This window comes from Prionailurus bengalensis, chromosome B3 (assembly GCF_016509475.1).
Source record: "Prionailurus bengalensis isolate Pbe53 chromosome B3, Fcat_Pben_1.1_paternal_pri, whole genome shotgun sequence".
In the NCBI taxonomy this organism is placed as follows: domain Eukaryota; kingdom Metazoa; phylum Chordata; class Mammalia; order Carnivora; family Felidae; genus Prionailurus; species Prionailurus bengalensis.
The window spans coordinates 30,954,937-30,974,341 of NC_057355.1; the positions used below are offsets into that span (position 1 = coordinate 30,954,937).

General features: G+C 58.8%; 1 protein-coding gene across 1 annotated transcript in view; it reads left to right on the forward strand.

The window, feature by feature from the left end:
- The window catches only part of CSPG4 (chondroitin sulfate proteoglycan 4), a 40,941-nt gene that overhangs the window by 11,012 nt on the left and 10,524 nt on the right, over positions 1-19,405 (forward strand). The window contains exons 2-8 of the mRNA XM_043554953.1: positions 7,656-7,819; positions 9,232-12,774; positions 14,120-14,602; positions 14,964-15,140; positions 16,771-16,969; positions 17,050-17,184; positions 17,312-17,478. Coding sequence (XP_043410888.1) covers positions 7,656-7,819; positions 9,232-12,774; positions 14,120-14,602; positions 14,964-15,140; positions 16,771-16,969; positions 17,050-17,184; positions 17,312-17,478 — 4,868 coding nt within the window. The remainder of the gene's footprint in view (positions 1-7,655; positions 7,820-9,231; positions 12,775-14,119; positions 14,603-14,963; positions 15,141-16,770; positions 16,970-17,049; positions 17,185-17,311; positions 17,479-19,405) is intronic.

Below are 19,405 nucleotides of genomic sequence, written 5' to 3' on the forward strand. Positions count from 1 at the left end.
CCCCAAGGGCCCTACCCCTAACGGTTTCTCATCCCAGAGCTGAAAGGGAGCTCAGAGATGAGCAACAGGCTTCCACATGCTTTCTGACTCTGGATTCAGCCCAAGAGAGGGGGTGGCCCCACAGCCCCCCTGGGCCAGGCTTCTTGCCCACGCCCTTGCCTCTCCACCCTCTTCCCTGACCTCTAAGACCCCAGTGGGCATGGCCAACACTTATCGCTGGCTTTTGGAACATGCCATCCTTAGCCAGCCCTGGAGAAGAGCCCTCCCTGATCCAGCCAGCCCCAGAACCGGACCCGCGTCCAGCCACACCAGGAGAGGCCGGCTGCCAAGCCAACCATGGAAAGCAAATGCTCTCCCCTCCCTTCTTCGCTCTCCCCAACCCCAGGAGACCCTGAAAACAGGAAGGGAAAAAGTGTGTCTTCCCCAGGCAAGGGGCCAGCTCTCACACCCTCCTCCCGCTGCCCCACTTCCGATTCACACGCAACAATAACCCCCCCCCCCACTGCTTCTGTGTACACATGCCCCTCCCTGATACCACAACACCCAGCTCCAGAGCCTCGAGCACAGGGGCTCAAATCCAGCTCTGCCACTGCTCCTCCTGACGTCTTAGCACAGGTGGTGCCCTCTTTGAGCCTCAGTTTCCTCACCGGTAAAATGGGAGCTACCTCACGGGACCTTGTTGGAGGAAGGGGCTGTTGAGCAGGCCCAATGCCAGGTGAGGAAGGTCCCTTGCTCTGTTTCTTCCCCGCGAGACCCCCTACCTCAGCCTGGGCCCTCTAAGAGGAGGGCTCCCCCCATCCCCCCCAGGGCCAGGAAAGCTGGGGAAAGGAGATAGGGAAGAGGGCCTGGAAATCCAGCCGTCTCCCTGCACAAGGAGGAAAATTATAAGGCAAGGAAAAGCCTCTCAGAATTGCTCCATACCACAGCAGTCCCACCCCCTGTGCCTCAGGCTAGGGGAGCGACCGCGCTTCCTACAAAGACGCCATTGAGGCCCTGCTTCCTCCCCACCCCGGCCCTCCAGCCTGGGTGGACTCTGAGCTGCTTCTTCCTGCAAACCTCTCATTTTCCCTCCCGCTTCCTCTGTGCCACACATGGCCCCAGGGTTGGGACATGTGGCTGGGAGCCCAGGGTACCAGCCCTGCCCCTGTCAGTGTCTATGGACCAAGTTTAGCATCGCCTAATCCACCAGTTCAGGGATACTCACCTTCTAGAAGAGGTCCCTAAATTGGAAATGTTTATATATATACATATATATATATATAGGAATATATATAAATATACATATATATATATAAGAATATGTATATAAATATACATATATATATATATATATATACCCTTGGCTTGGGTGGCTTCTAAGCTCTTGGTTAGAGGACGAGCCACTGAAGCCAGGGACCAGGGTCAGGATTCAGCCAATAGCTGAGGAAACTGTTGCCCTGCCCTGGCCTCCTTGACCTTGCGACCAAACAGAAGGTCAAGTGCCCTGACAGTGAGTCCTGTGGTTCAAGAGTTCTTGGAATGTAGAGGAACAGGCCCACATTGACCCCGGCCGAGGTTTCCATAGGGTTGAGATGAGGAGGCCATTTGCCGTGAGCACACAGAGCCTGGCGTCCCGCATTCTGCTGGGAAGCTACTATCTGCCAAGAGGAACAGCTACTTGTCTAAGTTCCGTGTGACTTTGAACTAAACTACTGTTGTTCCTATGGGCGTGGCTTGTGGGGTAAGAGAGGAGCAGGTGGTCAGCAGGCCTCTGAGGTGGCCTTGGGTTATGGACTCTCAGGCTGGAAGCAGGGAGGAAGGAGAGCCAGAGCAGTGAGTGCTATGAGTCTGCAGGTGTGTGTGCATCTCCCAGGCAGCTAGCCCTGGCAGGTAGTAAGCATCTGGGCTTGGCTCTTGTGATCCCATTGTCACCACCATGAGCAGGTTATGTTGTCCCTTTGATCTGACCTGAAATCTTTCCCTGTAACCTTCCCCCTGGTTCCTCTCAGAGGTAATAAGCTTGGTGATAGCTCAGTTGAAAGGACTGAGCCTTGGGATGTGCTGAGGTGGGGGCTGACACCGAGTAGGCACAGGGTCAGGCATGCTCAGGAAGGGTCATGTCCAGTATCTAGAGCCAGACGGGACCCACCGCACCACATCCTCACCTGCCCCACACTCCCCTCCATACACTGTGATACGTGGCACTGGCCTGCACTCAGTCACATTCGTGGGTATGTGCCACCCACCGTGACCATGCACAGGTCTTGGATGCTCTGGGGGACTGAGTATCAGCACACGGCATTGTTTTCCCAGCTCTGAAATGGAAGGGGGCAGTGCAGGGATCTTCAGCGCCACTGGCCCCGGGGTCTGTAGCTCTGGTTCTAAATAAGTTTCCATCCTTCCCAGCCTCCTCAGAAGTGCCCTGGCTTGGGGACAGAAAGCTGGTAAAGAAAAAGCACATCCCTTGGAGGCACAAGGGGAGGGGATCTGGCCTGAGTTCTGCGGGACCTGGGTGACCTCAGGGTGGGCCCAGCTGCTGGGGCAGGGCACCTGGCCCATCCTTACTCTCACACAGGGCCACCCACATTACACCCATAGGGGAGACAGAGAGCCCTTCATCCCTGCCTTGGCCCTCCTAGGGCACTCCCCCACAGCCCCCCTCTGACTTCTCAGAAGGACTCTCCCAGCCTCACCCCTGTCTGCCTAGGATGTGGATCTGGAACAGGATCTGCACACCTGGTGCCAAACCCCAAGGAGCTACGGTGAAGAAGTCTGGCTTCGCCGGAGAGCAGGACCCCTCCCCCTCCCCAGCTGGCTGGCAGCGCCCCTGCCTCATTCTCCTCACTCCTGTCCACAGCCTCAGGCTTGCTCCGACATCCGGCCTTCTGTGTCTCTCTTGCTTTCTCCTCCTTCATCTCCTTCTTTAAGCCTGTCTGGACCCCTGAGTTCAGTTTTTGTGGAGAAGGTTTTAAAATCTTTCTCATGCCTTCTGTCTCCCCCAGATTGGTTTTTCTTTTCCATGGCTGCATTGTTGTATTTGAGAATGAATGAATGAATGAATGAATATGGACCCCCCTTCTCTCCCCAACTATCTCTCACCTACTGCTCCATCTCAGTACCACTGGATACACCTCCCCAACATACACACGTTTAGCTCTCCAACTGCCCCCATTTGCCCCCGGGCCCTGAGCATGCCCCACTGGCCATCCTGCCCAGCAGCTCTGACTCCCAAACTTCCTCCCTTATAAAGTCAGGCGGCAGCAGACATCAGGAATGCTGCTGGGGCTGCCCATGACGCATGCTGGCTGTAGGGCCGCCTGGCTGCCCCCAGGCGACCAGGAATGTGTTGGGAGCAGGGCACACAGGGACTGCTTGCCTGGGAGTGGGGTGGGGTGGGGGGGTGCCTGCATGGGCGGGGCTCAGACAGGTGTCTGGGCCAAGAACTGACAGCTTTCTGCTTCTCTGTCAAACTGCTTCTCCTCTGGAGCCTCCGTTTGTCTGTCAGAAAACAGAAAGCCAAGCACCCTACCGCATGCTAAAGCTGCAGAGAACTTTGACATTGTGGAAGCCATCACTCAAGGATTGGGGGGGTGGGGCAGGGCTGGGGAGGCAAGAGGCCCCAGGCCTCACTCTCTAAACCGTCTTGGGGCAAGGGTGGTGCTCCCAGTTACAGCTGGCACGAGACAGGGGGAAAAAGAGCCAACGGCAAAGAAAGACAGGGAGAGGCAGAGACAGGCAGCAAGGTGGCTAAGTGGCCAAGACAGAGACGGAGGAGATTAGGGAGAGAAAAAGGGAGAGACAGTCTGGCTAGCCCCAGGGGTTTTGAAGACTCAAAAGGATCAAGGTCTGCAGCAACCCCCACCCCCAGTGCCCCTTTTCCAAAAGGGGCCCCTGCTTGAGACCCTCCCCCTGGCCAGCCTGGGAGAGCACGGTGGGAGCCTCATAGGCAGAGATACTCCCCACATGGTGACCCTTTGTCCCAAGAGCCCGCTGACAGATGAGAGTAGAGTATCATGAGGGAAGTAAGCCTCATGCTTAGGGCCCCCAGAGGCAGGACTCGGGTCCCCATTCATAAACACGTTAGGAGTGCCCCCAGGGAGACAGGAGATGCCGGCACAACCTGCGCCCTGGCAGAGGGTGGCTTGCTGGGGGACGTTGGCCCAAGCTTCACCTCCCCGTCTGAGAAGGGGCTTGGGGGGAAAGACAGGCTCTTTCTGTGCCCCCAACCCTCGTCTCAGGAAGAGGGATGGAGCCACTCTGCCTTGGCCCAGACAGAAGCGCCCTGTCCGTGGGCAGGAAGGGTGGGAAGCTGTGGGATGTTCCACCTTCAGCAAACCTCTGGGAGGGATGGACGGGCGCCGGGCGGGGGGGGGGGGGGGGGGGGGGGGGGGCGGGAACCATCCAGGAGCACACGGCCCCTTTCATGGAGCCAGGCCCAGCCAAGTCACGGCGGGCGGCGCCGAGGGGCAGGACGGGCCTGGGCACAATCACTGCTCTGTCCTGGCAGCTCCCAGCCCACACGCGCACACATGCACAAACACACAGCCTTATGCAAACCCAAAACACACCCCCAGCCACCCACACACTGGAACACACACGAAAATAGACCTCTATGTAGTCCTGGACACCCACCTACCTACCGTCTTTCAGGTAGAGAAACCCAGACATGTGGCATTCTTTCTGCCCCTCCCACTTACCCTCCCCTTGGGGCACCCTCCCCCCCCCCCCACCGACCCATGCTAAAGTCTTGGCACCACCCAGGCAGCCCACACCATTAACCCCTCTGCCTACCCATATCTGAGAGCAGACTCCCAGACCAGAAAGGGAACTTCGGGACTAATCCCCACGACAGGAGGAGGGACTGGGAAGGAGGGCCCATTTTACAAAATGGCGACATTGAGGTAGACTGAGCCCCTTCTCCTGGCCCCCAGGGGAAGCCCACACAGCTGATACAAGCCTGCACTGGTGTTTGATGAATCATGGGTCTTCTTGACCCAGGAGAGTCAAGGCCAAGTCTCCAAGCAGCACTGATACCTTCTCTCCTCCCCCAACTGCCCTGAGGCCGCAGTCAGGCCGAATAGGCTGGCCCTTGCTACTTTTCCCTCTACTCCTCTGTCTTCAACTGTCCCAGAGCCTGTATATCCCTGCTGCCAGTCTCTCCCTTGGCCTTGCTGCCCATTGAAACCACCCATTCCTCTCCCTCTCTCCTCCTCTACACCACCTTCACCTCCCCAAGGAAGCCCTCTGGGATTGACTCCTAACTCACTTCTCTATCCTGCACTGTCTCTTCTTCATTCACAGCCCCCCTCCAACTGTCTCCCAGAACAGGGTTTCTGGGTTCTTGGAAATGCGGCCCATCAGAGACGATAAGGGGCAGCAGAAGGAGACCAGGAGGTGGGGGGAACGACACCGTCAGAGTTTCCAAAGCCCTGGCCAGCAAGACCTCAGAGGCCTCTGTTGGGGCGAGGGGGCTGCCTGGCCTGTGCACTTCCAGCAGCACAAGGCAGCTTGTGTGAGCGCTTCCCTGCCCAGCCCCACAGGAAACAGCAGGGCCCAGCCCCTCAATAGGCTCATTCAGACCCCAGCTCTCTGGAAAGTACCTCTACTTCCTGCCACCCTCCCACTCTGGCCTGAAAAACCAGGCCAAACAGGCTGCCGCACTCCCCTTCTGGGAGGGGGCTGGAGGCAGGTGGTTCAGTGGTTAGAGCCAGCCATCTACTTCACTTCCTGCCTGGTGTAGGCCCTGACCGTGACCGTGTCGCTCATCCACCCTTAATAAGAGGGAATGTGGATGGGTGTGTGAGCTCACGCCCACTCAGGAGAGGGAGACGGACCCCTTCCCCTTGCATGGCAAACAGGTGAATGTTTAGCTTTCTGGGAGAGAGAACCCTGGTTTGAAGCGTTTGCTTCTTTCCATTGTATAAATGTTGCAACCGGGCAACATCACCTGGCTTGCAAAAATCCTGAAAATTTAACAGTCAGCTCTTGCCAGCTGCTATGAGCTCCAGGCTGCCAGAGTGACGGATCCATCCTGCGGGGGCCACTTGCCCCCGACCTTCCTTTCGACTGCCCTCAGTTTAGTGAGCTGCATTTTGGTCTCAAGAATCAAGGAACGCCCTTGCAGATACGGCCCCCCTGCAGGTGCCTGCCCCCTGTCAGTTCTCTGGTCTGCCCTTCACTGGCACCAAGCTCTGCTGGGTCTGCTGGGTTTGGTGGTTCTCATCTGATACCTTTAGCCCCTCAGACGAGGTTCTGGCATTGCCAGCAAGTTCTGGCAAGAGGAGTGAACTCAAGGGGTTTCAACTCAGCCTAAGAGGAAGAGCATTATCGTTCTTGAACATCTGTCCGGACTCCTCCAGTGGCCGATGCCACATCCTCAGGCCCATGTCAGCTGGCTCAGGCTGGCCAGGGGCACGTGTGTGGGCTGGTGCCAGATCGTCCCTATCAAGGCCATCAGCCTTTACTCACTCACACGGGGTTTAAGAGAAGCCCAACAGAGATGAGTCACCTTTTTAACCCATTCCCGTCTCCCCTCCCTTCCCTAGCCCTGGACATCTGGGGACAGAGTCAAAGTTATATTTGGCCCTAATCTCTGCAAAAGGAATAAACCAGAAATTGTTGCAGCTGGTTGGAGGTCAAGGGAGGCTAATTTGGGGAAGCTGTTTGGAGGAGGCGGCAGCTTAAAAAGAGGAGGTATCCCGGTGCGGGACAAAAGGGGCCCTGCACAGTGACCACTGACCTTGGGAAACCCCAGATGTGGCCTGCTTAGGCCATGTGGACCTGAGAGGCCCTCTGGCCCGCTCTCCAAACCTTCGGCCCCTCCCAGGCCTTGTCTTCAGACAGACCCAGGCTTGGAGAAGTCAGCTGTTGTTCCCCAGCCGTGGTGGAAACAATAGGGCCGGATCTGACCACTCACCAGGGACTATCAATAGCTCTTCAGCAGGAAGCAATACGGGGTGATGTAGGAAGTTCTGGCCCATTTGGGGTCCAGCAATGCACATGGTCTCCATCTGGCCTCAGAACCTTTTCTCCTTGCTGGACTCAAGCTGATGAGCTGCCACCCCCACCCCCAAAGACAGCTGGGAGCACGGTCCAAGAGAGAAGTGGAGATGGTGGGTACCACCACCAGGCCCCAGCCGTGGCCCCAGGCCACCCACAGAGGTCGGTCATGGCATGGAGAGTGTTGCCCAAGAGCCAAAGCATGGGGCATGTCATAGAAAGAATTTGAGCAGGGATCAGTTTGAGGTAGGAATGGTTCTCCTGGAACTCCATTTCTAGGGGCTGCGACCACCAGGCCAGGTGACACAGTGAGGGCTGGTTTCCCTTTAGGCCCAAGAGGGACTAGACCCAGAATGGAGAATCCTCTAGGGCCCAGGAGAGGAGAGTCAGAGCTGGCAGAGGCCCCTGGCTCCAGGAACCTTTGAGGAGGAGACCTGAGTTGCTTGGAATGGCTGGGTCTGGCTTCCTGTGGAGCCAAGTCTGGGCTGGACACAGGTGAGGCGGTGCCTTCTGGTGCCAGGACCAGGCAGGTGACAAGGCAGTGCCACATAGGAGAACTGTGCGGCCGCACCAGCATGAAACCCCCTCCCTGCAGCCCAGCCCACCTGTGTTCTCTGCAGTACCTCTCCTCCTCCAGGCAAGAGTCTGAACTTTGACCCCAGCTCCCTCTCTCCCAGCCTCCTTCTTTGGTGAGAACCACCTGGAGGTGCCCGTGGCCACAGCTTTGACCGACATAGACCTCCAGCTGCAGTTCTCCACGTCCCAGTCCGAAGCCTTGCTTCTCCTGGCAGCGGGCCAGGCTGACCACCTCCTGCTGCAACTCTACTCCGGACGTCTGCAGGTCAGTGACATCTCCCTGCTGGCCCCCTCCTCCAGCTTTGAATGGCCCCCAGCCAGTTGGGTGACCTGGTGTGAGTCACTTTCACCTTGGGGTCTCTAGGTCTCCACTGTGCAATGGCAGCTCCAAATGGGGGACTCCCACACAGACGGGCTGTGCCCTGCAGCCCTCCACCCACACTTCCCCCCACGACCTCTGACCGGGCTTGTGCTTTACCACACCACCCACCTGCATTCCAGCCCCCAAGTGGTCTCTCACTGCCAGGCCCCCACTCATTCCACTCCCTCTGCCTGGGCCCTGCCTCACCCCAGCCCCGCCTTGAGTGTGGACATCGCTTCTTCCAGGAGGTGCTCACCTGGGCTGGGTACCCTCTCCTGGGCTCCCAGCAACCCCTGCAAATCCCTCTGCCCAAGCACCAGTCACCCTGCAGCTCCGTTGTCTGTCCATCATGGTAACAACCAGCCTACCAAAGCGTCTCCATTTTTCCGTTTCATCCTACAAGTCACCCCCAGCTTTATTAGCAAGGAGTCTTCTGGCTCTGTCTTGAGGCTCCCCCCAGCCGTGAAGAGTTTGAGAACCTGAGGCCTTAGTCCAGATTTGGGAAAACCATCTGTTTCCACACCCCAGCGGGGAGAGGACTATGGGTGGTCATCCATCTGCTGCTGCCATTGCTTCTCACTGCCACAAGGTGTCACTGTTGAACAAAGGCCTGGTACAGCCTGGCACTGATGCTCTTCCCTTCTGCCGGATACGGTGATGCCACAGCCCTGTGGAGGTGCTCCGTACTTGGACTCCCAAGGCCACAGTTCTTAGTTCTCTGCTCTTTCAGTTCCCACACTCTGCCACAACCCATTCTAGCATCTGGTTGTGGGAACACCACACCTGAGTCAGTTCTGGTGCCAAAGTCACAGAGACAGAACCATGTTCTTCTCTCCCCAAGGATCCCTCACCTCAGGTCAAGGAGCTTTTCTTTACTTAACCTTCAAAACAGAGAGCTTCTGATTGGGCCCCCATCCCTGAACAGTGACCCAGTGACCCCAAGGTGTCCAGGGGATTCCCACGTGCCCATTTTTCCAGGGGTGAATCTTCTGGATGCCAGGGTGGTTTTTCTGATGGCTCTCACTCAGAGGAAAGTGGGAGAGATTAAAAATACAGGCTGAATCTCTAGGGAAGCATCTTGCTACGTGTCATTCCCTGATTCACATCAGGGGCCCCAGAGCCCATCCAGACCCAGCACAGAGATCACTTTGGTGAGCATTTGGGGGATGAGTAAAGAGGTGGCAGGAAGGGGACAGGGTAGCATGAGAAGCTCTTGTCCCAGGCCCTCTGCTCTGGGGACTCCAATGTGGCAGACCAACTGTGTGCTTACAGTAAAAGCAGATGGATCCCCACTGCATTCCTCCCTCTCTCCTCAGGTCAGACTCACCCTGGGCCAGGAGGAGCTGAAGCTGCAGACCTCAGCTGGGACTCTGCTGAGCGACTCCGTCCTCCACACCGTGCAGCTGACTATTTCCGACAGCGAGGCCTTGTTGTCAGTCGATGGGCTCCTGAATGCCTCAGCCCCAGTCCCGGGAGCTCCCCTAGAGGTCCCCTATGGACTCTTCCTGGGGGGCACTGGAAGCCTTGGCCTGCCCTACGTGAGGGGAACCAGTCGGCCCCTGAGGGGCTGCCTCCATGCTGCCACCCTCAATGGCCGCAACCTCCTGCGACCACTAACGCCAGACGTGCCTGAGGGCTGTGCTGAAGAGTTTTCTGCTGATGACAGTGTGGCTCTGGGCTTCTCTGGGCCCCACTCACTGGCTGCCTTCCCTGCCTGGAGCACTCGGGATGAAGGCACCCTGGAGTTTACACTCACCACTCGGAGCCACCGGGCGCCCCTGGCCTTCCAGGCAGGGGGCCGGCATGGGGATTTCATCTACGTGGACATATTTGAGGGCCACCTGCGGGCTGTGGTCGAGAAGGGCCAAGGCACTGTATTGCTCCACAACAGCGTGCCTGTGGCCGACGGGCAACCCCATGAGGTCAGCGTCCACGTGGATGCTCACCAGCTGGAAATCTCCGTGGACCAGTATCCCACACGCACTTCCAACCGTGGGGTCCTCAGCTACCTGGACCCACGTGGCAGTCTCCTCCTTGGGGGGCTGGACACAGAGGCCTCTCGCCACCTCCAGGAACATCGCCTGGGCCTGGCGCCGGGGGCTGTCAATGTCTCCCTACTGGGCTGCATGGAGGACCTCAGCATCAATGGCCAGAGGCAGGGACTCCGGGAGGCCTTGCTGACTCGCAGCATGGCGGCCGGCTGCCGGCTGGAGGAAGACGAATACGAGGACGACACCTACGGCCCGTACGAAGCTTTCTCCACCCTGGCACCTGAGGCTTGGCCAGCCGTGGAGCTGCCCGAGCCCTGCGTGCCTGAAGCGGGGCTGCCTCCTGTCTTTGCCAACTTTACCCAACTGCTGACCATCAGCCCGCTGGTGGTGGCCGAGGGTGGCACAGCCTGGCTTGAGTGGCGGCACGTGCAGCCCACGCTGGACCTGAGCGAGGCCGAGCTGCGCAAATCCCAGGTGCTGTTCAGCGTGAGCCGCGGGGCACGCCACGGGGAGTTGGAGCTGGACATCCCCGGTGCCCAGGCACGGAAGATGTTCACCCTCCTGGACGTGGTGAACCGCAAGGCCCGCTTCGTCCATGATGGCTCTGAGGACACCTCTGACCAGCTGGTACTGGAGGTGTCAGTGACTGCTCGGGTGCCCGTGCCCTCCTGCCTCCGGAGGGGCCAAACTTACATCCTGCCAATCCAGATAAACCCTGTCAACGACCCACCCCGCGTCATCTTCCCACACGGCAGCCTCATGGTGATCCTGGAACACACACAGAAGCTGCTGGGGCCAGAGGTTTTCCAGGCCTACGACCCAGACTCTTCCTGCGAGGGCCTCACCTTCCAACTCCTTGGCACCCCCACCGGCCTCCCCGTGGAGCGCCGAGACCAGCCTGGGGAGCCAGCAACCGAGTTCTCCTGCCGGGAGCTGGAGGCGGGCAGCCTAGTCTATGTCCACCGTGGTGGGCCCGCCCAGGACCTGACGTTCCGGGTCAGCGATGGGCTGCAGGCCAGCCCTCCCGCCACCCTGAAGGTGGTGGCCGTCCGGCCCACCATTCAGATCCGCCACAACACCGGGCTGCACCTGGCCCAGGGCTCTGCCGCACCTGTCTTGCCCGCCAACCTGTCGGTGGAGACCAACGCTGTGGGGCAGGATGTGAGCGTGCTGTTCCGAGTCACCGAGGCCCCGCGGTTCGGGGAGCTGCAGAAGCAGGGGGCAGGTGGGGCCGAGGGTGCTGAGTGGCGAGCCACGCAGGCATTCCACCAGCGGGACGTGGAGCAGGGCCGCGTGAGATACCTGAGCACCGACCCACAGCATCGCATGGAGGACTCTGTGGAGAACCTGGCCCTGGAGGTACAGGTGGGGCAGGAGATCCTGAGCAATCTGTCCTTCCCAGTGACCATCCAGAGAGCCACAGTGTGGCTGCTGCGGCTGGAGCCACTGCACACTCAGAACACCCAGCAGGAGGCGCTCACCACAGCCCACCTGGAAGCCACCCTGGAGGAGGAGGAGGCAGGCCCAAGCCCCACCACCTTCCACTATGAGGTGGTTCAGGCCCCCAGGAAGGGTAATCTTCGGCTACAGGGCACACGGCTGTCAGATGGCCAGAGCTTCACCCAGAATGACCTGCAGGCTGGTCGGGTGACCTACGGGGCCACAGCACGTGCCTCGGAGGCAGTCGAGGACATCTTCCGTTTCCGTGTCATAGCTCCGCCACACTTCTCCCCACTCTATACCTTCCCCATCCACATTGGTGGTGACCCGGACGCCCCTGTCCTCACCAACATCCTCCTCTCGGTGCCCGAGGGTGGCGAGGGTATCCTCTCTGCTGACCACCTCTTCGTCAAGAGTCTCAACAGTGCCAGCTACCTCTATGAGGTCATGGAGCGGCCCCGCCATGGGAGGTTAGTTTGGAGGGGTGCACAGGACCAGGCCACCACGGTGACATCCTTCACCAATGAGGACCTGCTGCAGGGCCGGCTGGTTTACCAGCATGACAACTCTGAGACCACAGAAGATGACATCCCATTTGTGGCTACCCGCCAGAGTGAGGGCAGTGGTGGCATGGCCTGGGAGGAGGTACGGGGCGTCTTCCGTGTGGCCATCCAGCCTGTAAACGACCACGCTCCCGTGCAGACCATCAGCCGTGTCTTCCACGTGGCCAGGGGTGGGCGGCGGCTGCTGACAACAGACGACGTGGCCTTCAGTGATGCTGACTCTGGCTTTGCCGACACTCAGCTGGTACTGACCCGTAAGGACCTTCTCTTCGGCAGTATTGTGGCTGTGGATGAGCCCACGCGGCCCATCTACCGCTTCACCCAGGAGGACCTCAGGAAGAGGCGAGTCCTGTTTGTGCACTCGGGGGCCGACCGCGGCTGGATTCAGCTGCAGGTGTCGGACGGGCAGCACCAGGCCACCGCGCTGCTCGAAGTGCAGGCCTCGGAGCCCTACCTCCATGTGGCCAATGGCTCCAGCCTCGTGGTCCCTCAGGGAGGCCAGGGCACCATTGACACAGCTGTGCTCCACCTGGACACCAACCTAGACATCCGCAGTGGGGATGAGGTCCACTACCGCGTCACGGCTGGCCCGCACTGGGGGCAGCTGCTCCGGGCAGGCCAGCCAGCCACAGTCTTCTCCCAGCAGGACCTGCTGGACGGGGCCATTCTTTACAGCCACAACGGCAGCCTTAGCCCTCGAGACACCCTGGCCTTCTCTGTGGAGGCAGGGCCTGTGCACACAGATGCCACCCTGCAAGTGACCATTGCCCTAGAGGGGCCACTGGCCCCGCTGCATCTGGTCCGGCACAAGAAGATCTACGTCTTCCAGGGGGAGGCGGCTGAGATCAGAAAGGATCAGCTGGAGGTAAAGGACCGGGGGGCCAGAGAAGGGGGGCCCTTCCATCCAGCCTTCATGCCCTGTGTGCTCGGATGTTTGGGGATGTGCCCATGGTGACTCCTGGGTCGGGTGTATGTCCACACCTTGGGTGTGCGGCTGTACCCGTGCATGTTGTATGCCTGAGAGTTTCTGGGAGAGTTTGTGTGTCTGCCTGTGAGTTGTGCGGGCCTCCACATGTCACGTGTACACGTGTACATGCTGTGGCTAACCATGCAGATTCCTGCCCCCCCGACCCATGGAATCTCTGAAGTGGAGCCTGAGAGTCTGTATTCTAATAGTAAGTTCCCTGGAGGGTTTTCATGGGTACAGACTTAGAGGACTGTAGGCCTTGGAGACAGACTCGTTTGACCTCCAGGCTCCTGAATCCTCAGCTCTTTTCCAAGACCCCAAACCAGGCCTCAGGATCTGGAGAGAGCTGCTCACCATCCAAGAACCTCACAGAGCAACCACAGGCCATCTAGCAGACCTGCCAACTTGCTGTGTGACCTCAAGCCAGTCCTTGCCCTCTCTGGTACACTGCCAATTTCAGATACACTGCCAATTTCTGAGCCCCTTGTGGTTCTGGCTGTCTGGGTTTTGGGGGTGACTTTGACTAAACATGTCTGGCATCAGAAAGGCCATGAAGGAGGCAACATCTGAGCCGGGCTTTGAAGAGTCTGGGGTTTTAATAGGGAATGAGGAGACAGTATTCCAGGCAGAGGGAACCGAATTCTAGAATACAGACAGTATTCCAGGAAAAGGCACAGAAGCAGGAATGTGAATTTGGGAGAAGTGTGTCCTTTTGTTGCTGGACCATCAGGTGAGGGAGCACCCAGTGGCCATGGGGCTGGACCCGGGTCTTAAGCTCCGGGAGGCACGTAGTTTGTGGAGACTGTGACTCTCTGAAGGATGGAGCGCCCTCTGGTGGTGAATAGTGGGGATAGCAGGGGCAGGGACAGCCTCTGTGTATGTGTGTGCATGTGTGTTACGTGCATTACTTGTGAGATGTACCTGTGTAGTGATATTGTATGTCTGTGTCACTGAATCTGGGGCTGTGTGATTGTGCACATCGCTCAGGGAGTGTGGGTCTCGGGGGCTGTGTGATCACGTGACTGGGGGTGTGGGGTGGTGAAAGGTGCAGCCCCTCTAACCAGCTGCACATCTGGGTGTCGTGTGTGTGAACCTGAGTGCGTGTCTGAGTAAGCAGTGGTGTCTGGGCCACTACCTGGGGGAATTAGGGAGACATGGAGACTGAGCCTGTTCTGGCCGCTTAGGGACCACAACAGCCTCCTTCTGTGACCCCTGATGGCTCCTCTGACCCTCTGTTAACCAGGCAGCCCAGGAGGCAGTGCCACCGGCGGACATCGTGTTCTCAGTGAAGACCCCGCCGCGCGCCGGCTACCTGGTGATGCTGTCCCACGGCGCCTCCGTGGCTGAGCCACCCAGCTTGGACCCAGTGCAGAGCTTCTCCCAGGAGGCAGTGGACGCGGGCAGGGTCCTATACCTGCACTCCCGCCCCGAGGCCTGGAGCGATGCCTTCTCCCTGGATGTGGCCTCAGGCGTGGGCGCTCCCCTTGAGGGTGTCCGTGTAGAACTGGAGGTGCTGCCTGCTGCCATCCCACTGGAGACACAGAACTTCAGCGTCCCCGAGGGCGGCAGCCGCACGCTGGCCCCTCCACTGCTCCGTGTCACGGGGCCTTACTTCCCCACGCTGCCAGGCCTTGACCTGCAGGTGCTAGAGCCACCCCAGCATGGGGCCCTGCGGAGAGAGGAAGGTCCTCAAGAGGGGACCCTCGGCGCTTTCTCCTGGAAAGAGGTACAGCTATTAGGGAGGCCCTGGGGGTACAGTCCCGCTCTCGGGGCAGAGTGGGGGAAGCCACAGCAACTCCCAGTCTGGGGTGTTCGCAGAGAGGAGGCAGGATGTTCACATTTATGGAGCACCTCTGCTTCAGATGACTTATGTCACTCCTTCGTCTCTGGGCATATAGAAACCACTGTCCCATTTCCTTCACTCTGGGAGAAATGGTTGTCCCCATTTCCACCTGCAGAAACTGGAGCTCTGCGGGAGTCAGCCTCCTCCCACACCCAAAGGCAGAGCATGAAGGGTGCTGGGCCTGAGACTCTCTCCGGTCTCAGGCCTGCTGGGGCCTGACCTTCAGCCTTGTGCCTGCCCGCAGGTGGAACAGCAGCTGATCCGCTATGTGCACGATGGGAGTGAGACGCTGACAGATAGCTTTGTCCTAGTGGCTAATGCCTCAGAGATGGACCGCCAGAGCCATCCGGTGGCCTTCACCATCACCATCCTGCCCGTCAATGACCAACCCCCCATCCTCACCACAAACACAGGCCTGAAGGTGAGAGCCCCCCGGGATCACCTCCTACCTCCCCTCCCAAAGAAAGAGGCCCAGCCCACAGCTTCCCCTCTCCAAGCCCGTTTCCTTTTCTCAAATGGGCACCATGCCACATGCCTCACTAGTTGGGAAGAGAGAAGGGCTATTGCACTGAAAATAGAACACAGGTATGAGAATTTTATTGAACACTTATAAGTGCAGTAGGCAGCCTTGTGAGTGGCCTTGCTGTTCCCTGGATTCACTGTCAACAGGAGGCTCTTTCTATGGCTCAGGACCAGAACTCCTGAAGAAAGTCCTTTCAGGCCCTTAAGAGTAGACTCCAGGCGGAGAGTGGTTAGGGTCCCTACTTTGGCCCACACCAAGTGAAGGTCCCAGCTTGGCTTTTCAAGCCCCTGATCTTTACATCGTTGCAGAACAGTGGTGCCCTCGTTCAGCAGAGGTCAAAGCTGAGGCCCAGCCAGGTCACAGAATTTCTCCTTGGTCACGGAAGTAGTTACTAGCAGAACAGAAAGGGTATGGCTTGACCAAGATCATGTAAGATAGTGGATGAGCAGGGCCTTGATGCTGGCTTCTAGGGTCAACAAGAGTCATGGAAGGATTCACCTGACTCGGGCTGTCTGTGACATGAGGCACTGGACATCTTTGATGGCAGAGGATGTACCTGTGGGGAGTGGTCCAATGTGGGGAGATGGCTGCTCTGGAACCACTGGCAGGTGGCACTGTGTGGCATCTTGGCCACCAGGTGGCGCTGTCCACCGTGTTTGTGCCAGGAGCCCAGGGCCAAAGCCCCGCCTCCAAAATCATGGTCCCCCTTCAGAGCTCTGCCCTGGGGGGCGGGGGGTTAGCCTGGGGCTGGGAGAAGGTGCCCTGGAATCCAGAGGGCTCAGCTTTCCAGGTAGGGGAACCCCCCTCCCCAACACTGCCCAAGTTGCTGACCCAGCTGGGGTTGTGTAACAGGATCCCAGAAATGGGATCCTGCCCTGCTGGCAGGCTGAGGGGGGCTCCCTTCCCTGAGCATGGGGAGGGGCTGCCCACACCCCTCACTCACCTGGTTGGGGCTTGTGACTGCACTGGAAACACCTGAGCCCTCATCCCAGTGCTGCTTCGGTGGCATGGGACAGGACCCAACAGGAGAGGACATCAGCCTCTCCAGCCCTGTGCCTCCCAGGCCCTGCCTCACCTGCAAAGGGAGCCCACTTATAAGCAACCTGGGGTGGCAAAACTCACCATCCCATAGTGTGCCCAGCCCATGCCCAGACTCACTATGGAGGGTCTAAAGGGAGACCTCTGCCCTGCCAGTGAGAACCAGATAAAGCAGTGCAGTCAGTCAGGGTTGGGGGTCTCTGAAGGGAGAACCTGGTGAGGGTTCCTGAGGGAGGGGGACATGAGCTGGCCTTGAAGGACAAGGCAATATTAGGGCAGAGAGAGAGAAGGGAGCCTGTGCCCTGGGATGAGAGGGGAAGGTGAATGGGGTGGAGGGCCCTTTGTGGGGGGGGGGGGCACCAGAATGGCACGGGCCTCCATGACAGCTGAGGGCCTGAGCCACAGTGCGATGATGACGGCCTCAGGGCCAGGGAGGAACAAGTTGGGAGAGCTTGGTGGGGATAGAATCTTCACAGGCATGTGTCCCCAGATGTGGGAGGGGGCCACTGTGCCCTTCCCTCCGGAGGCCCTCAGGGCCACAGACAGCGACTCAGGACCAGAGGACCTGGTCTACACCATCGAGCGGCCCAGCAATGGGCAGGTAGTGCTGCAGGCGGCACCGGGCACCGAGGTCCACAGCTTCACGCAGGCCCAGCTAGATGGAGGGCTGGTGCTGTTCTCACATAGAGGTGAGTACTGAGAGGTGGGACGCCCCGAGAATGGGGAGCCACCATGGGCCAGCAAGACCCAACTTCACCCCCGTTCTCAGGAGCCCTGGATGGAGGCTTCCACTTCAGCCTCTCCGATGGTGAGCATGCTTCCCCCGGACACTTCTTCCGCGTGACGGCCCAGAAGCAGCTGCTCCTCTCGCTAGAGGGCAGCCGGACGCTGACCGTGTGCCCAGGTGGGTCTGCGAGCATAGGCATGCCTGTAGGCCGGGTGACACCCCAGGGTCACGCTGCCTCCCAGCAGTCGCAGGCCTCGCCCTGGCTCCTGGTCAAAAGCCAACAGGCCCCTTATCCCTCTCACAGGGTCGGTCCAGCCGCTGAGCAGCCAGAGCCTGAGAGCCAGCTCCAGTGCAGGCACGGACCCCCACCACCTGCTCTACCGCGTGGTGCAGGGCCCCCGGCTGGGCCGGCTGTTCCACGCCCGGCAGGGCGGCTCTGGGGAGGCCCTGGTGAACTTCACTCAGGCTGAGGTAAGGGCCCAGCTCTCTACAGCCACCACTTAGACTCCATTCAGCCTCGGGTGGCCCACTCTGCCAGTGGACACGGGGGCACCGCTCCCACATTGTTAGCAGCAGACGCTCGCCAGCCCCACCACAGGCCAGGCTGTGCATGCCTTGCCCTCCCAGAGCCACCAGTCTGGGAGACAGAAGGATGCAAGAGGTCAGGGCTACAGGAGCCCAGAACAGGGATAAGGTCCTGGGGCATGGCTTCCAGGAGGAAGCTGCAGTTGGACCTTAGGAGCTAGAAAGGGTGCTTTGAGCTGGGGACCCTAGCATACCCCAGTGGCTAGTGAGGGGCAGTGCTTGGTTCTGGGGGGGGGGGTGGAGTTCAAGATGAAGGCAGCCGTTGGGCTTGTGAGCAGAGGTGCAAGCTTGGAGCTCAGGTCAGGAGCCAGCAAGAAGCAGAGTGGATCCGGGGAGCCAATGAGTGGACACAAGGCAGCTGAGGAGCTTGAGTGGACGTGATGCTGCCATCTCACTTCAGGGCATAGCTGTCCCAGAGCACACCAGCGGCCACCAGGTAAAAACTAGAACACTCAGCCATGTGAAGAGGGACACTGCTAGTTGCTGGGAACACAGAACTCTCTGTGCTAAATGTGCTGGTGGGGCCAGCAGCCATCACTTAAATTAATATCCCTTCTACGTGGGGGAGGTGCGCTGTGTGCTGGCAGCCTCCGCTTGCTCCAAAGGCACAGCAGGTGAGGATCTTTCAGACATCAGGGAAGGAGGTGTCTTTAACAAGGGAAGATGGCAAAAGGTCTCTCATGTCAGCATCCCCCCCCAGGTTTTTGGTTCTCATGAAGCCCTAGCTTCTGCCCAGGTCCCCTTCCCACCATATAAGATATTCAGCAGGCTGGTGGCTGTAGAAGCTGTGCACCCTGAGCCCCTGGGAGCCTCTGTCATCCGATGCCTACGAAGGGGGAGGGAACAGGACAAGGCCTTCAGGGTCCCTCCCCCACCCACAGTGCTTTCCCCACACCCCAGCAATATGCGGATGGAAGTGAATGGCCACCAGGGGGCCGGGCAGCAGTACCACCCAGAGAAGCTGGGAAGAAGCTTCCTAGCAGAGATGCTGTCCCCACTTTGGCGCAGGGGGCAGGACAGGGCTGGGTAGTCTTGACGGCACACTGTCCCACAATACTCTGAGCTGAGTGGGTCAGAGATCAGGTGTCCTGTTTTGCAGATAAGGAAACTGAGGCTTAAGGATACCAGGCAACTATTCAGAGGATGTGGCTAGTAAGAGACAAAACCAGGATTATGGCTTCTGACTGCTAGTCCAAGATTTCTTTCGCCAGAGGACACCGTTTGCTCCCGGAGCTCAGAGACCCCCTCCCTGTCTTGCCTGTGATTTGCCTCACCCCCAGCCAGATGCCTCCCATCCACGGAAGCTCCTTGCACCCAGGCATCCAGCCTTCACCCCACTCCTAGGGGCCTCGATTTCCTTCCTGCCACCCTTCAGCCTGGGCCAGAGGTTATAGCTGACAGTCCTTATGGGCCACATCTGGTCCACAGATGTGTTTTATTTGGCCTGCACAATGCATTTAATATTTTTAAATTAATGATCAACATATCCCCTTTGGGGGATTTCACACGCACCACACACACACACACACACACACACACAAGCCTGATTTCCAGGTTCTTAAAAGGCTGTGTTCCCTCTTACCACAATCAGCTGAGGAACAGCGGCCCCTTTCAGCCTGGGTCTGCAGCCCCTTTCAGCCTGGGTCTGTGCCCCCTTTAGAACTGTGGTTCACCCCCTTCAAAGGATGGATGGCTCCCCTGTTAGATGGGGCACCCCTCTCCAGATCATCACAACCCCCCTGTCCTAGAGTCTCCTGCATGCTGGGATCCCAGTTTCCATCTTAGTATTGTGCAAGTCCTGTTTTTCTGAGAA